The sequence below is a fragment of the Colobus angolensis genome, unplaced genomic scaffold, assembly GCF_000951035.1.
Source record: "Colobus angolensis palliatus isolate OR3802 unplaced genomic scaffold, Cang.pa_1.0 Scaffold44, whole genome shotgun sequence".
NCBI lineage: Eukaryota > Metazoa > Chordata > Mammalia > Primates > Cercopithecidae > Colobus > Colobus angolensis.
Window position 1 is genome coordinate 732536 of NW_012117821.1, and position 1120 is coordinate 733655.

General features: G+C 55.5%; 2 protein-coding genes across 2 annotated transcripts in view; one reads left to right on the forward strand and one right to left on the reverse strand.

Moving 5' to 3' along the window:
- DPH7 (diphthamide biosynthesis 7) overlaps positions 1-618 on the forward strand; it is a 32425-nt gene extending 31807 nt beyond the window's left edge. Inside the window, exon 10 of the mRNA XM_011957389.1 lies at positions 589-618. Coding sequence (XP_011812779.1) covers positions 589-618 — 30 coding nt within the window. The remainder of the gene's footprint in view (positions 1-588) is intronic.
- Positions 619-741: 123 nt separating this feature from the next.
- Positions 742-1114, reverse strand: MRPL41 (mitochondrial ribosomal protein L41). The gene has a single exon (XM_011957224.1). It carries the CDS (start codon positions 1067-1069, stop codon positions 821-823), a length of 249 nt encoding a protein of 82 aa, XP_011812614.1. The 5' UTR covers positions 1070-1114; the 3' UTR covers positions 742-820.
- Positions 1115-1120: the final 6 nt, after the last annotated feature.

Below are 1120 nucleotides of genomic sequence, written 5' to 3' on the forward strand. Positions count from 1 at the left end.
TTTTGAGATGGAGTCTCGTTCTGTTGCCCAGACTGGAGTGCAGTGGCGTGATCTTGACTCACTGCAACTTCCGCCTCCTGGGTTCAAGTGATTCTCCTGTCTCAGCCTTCTGAGTAGCTGGGACTACAGGCGCATGCCACCAGGCCTGGCTAATTTTTGTATTTTTAGTAGAGACGGTTTCATCATGCTGGCCAGCCTGGGTCTTGAACTCCTGACCTTGTGATCCTCCTGCCTCGGCCTCCCAACGTGCTGGGATTACAGGCGTGAGCCACCGCGCCTGGCCTTATCCCTTTCTTCTTTTCTGATGATACAACACAACGTGCCAATATATGTCAGATTGCAACAAGAAATTTTCCAACAGGTGTGGGCGCAGTGGCTCACACCTGTAATCCCAGCATTTTGGGAGGCTGAGGCGGGCGGATCATTTGAGCCCCTGAGTTCTCAGCCTGGGCAGCAGAGTGAGACCCCCATCGCTGTATCTTTGTTCCCTGGGTAATTCGGGGGATGAACTGACCAGTGTTGTCATCCGGCACAATCTGCCTTGTAAATTCTTTCTCCTGCAAGCTGAGTAATGTTTGCCCTTGGCAGGTTCCCAGAACCTTCCGACCGGGAAGATGACCTCCAAAGAGGGTCACAGTGCGGAGTCTGTATGAGAACTCTGCTTAGGTCCCTGCACTGAAATCTGTCATGTTGCGCACTTTGCCATGACTTGAGGCCAAAAAACAAACACCGTAGAGCTGACAAAGGCCTTTAATAGAAACGAGATGAGGGCAGGCCGCCCCTCCCCGGGGATGCCTCCACCTCGCAGCCCCCCGCCCCGCTAGCGCAGGAAGTTCCTGGGGTACAGCTGGAAGAGCTTGCCCTCCTGTGTGGGCTCGAAGCCGTACTTTTCCAGGTTGTCAGGGTCGAAGGTACCGTCTTTGAAGTCCTTTTCGATGGCAGGCGCCACTGCTTCGCTGAAGAGCTGCGCGGCTGTCAGGGGCGTCTCCTCGCCCTCAGGGGCGCGGTAGTTCACGTAGGGCTTGAGCTTGAAGCCGGTCAGATCCGGGACGACGAATTCCGGGACCATCTCCTTGATCTGCACAAACCTCCAGCCCGAGGTGAGGAAGCCGGTGCCCTT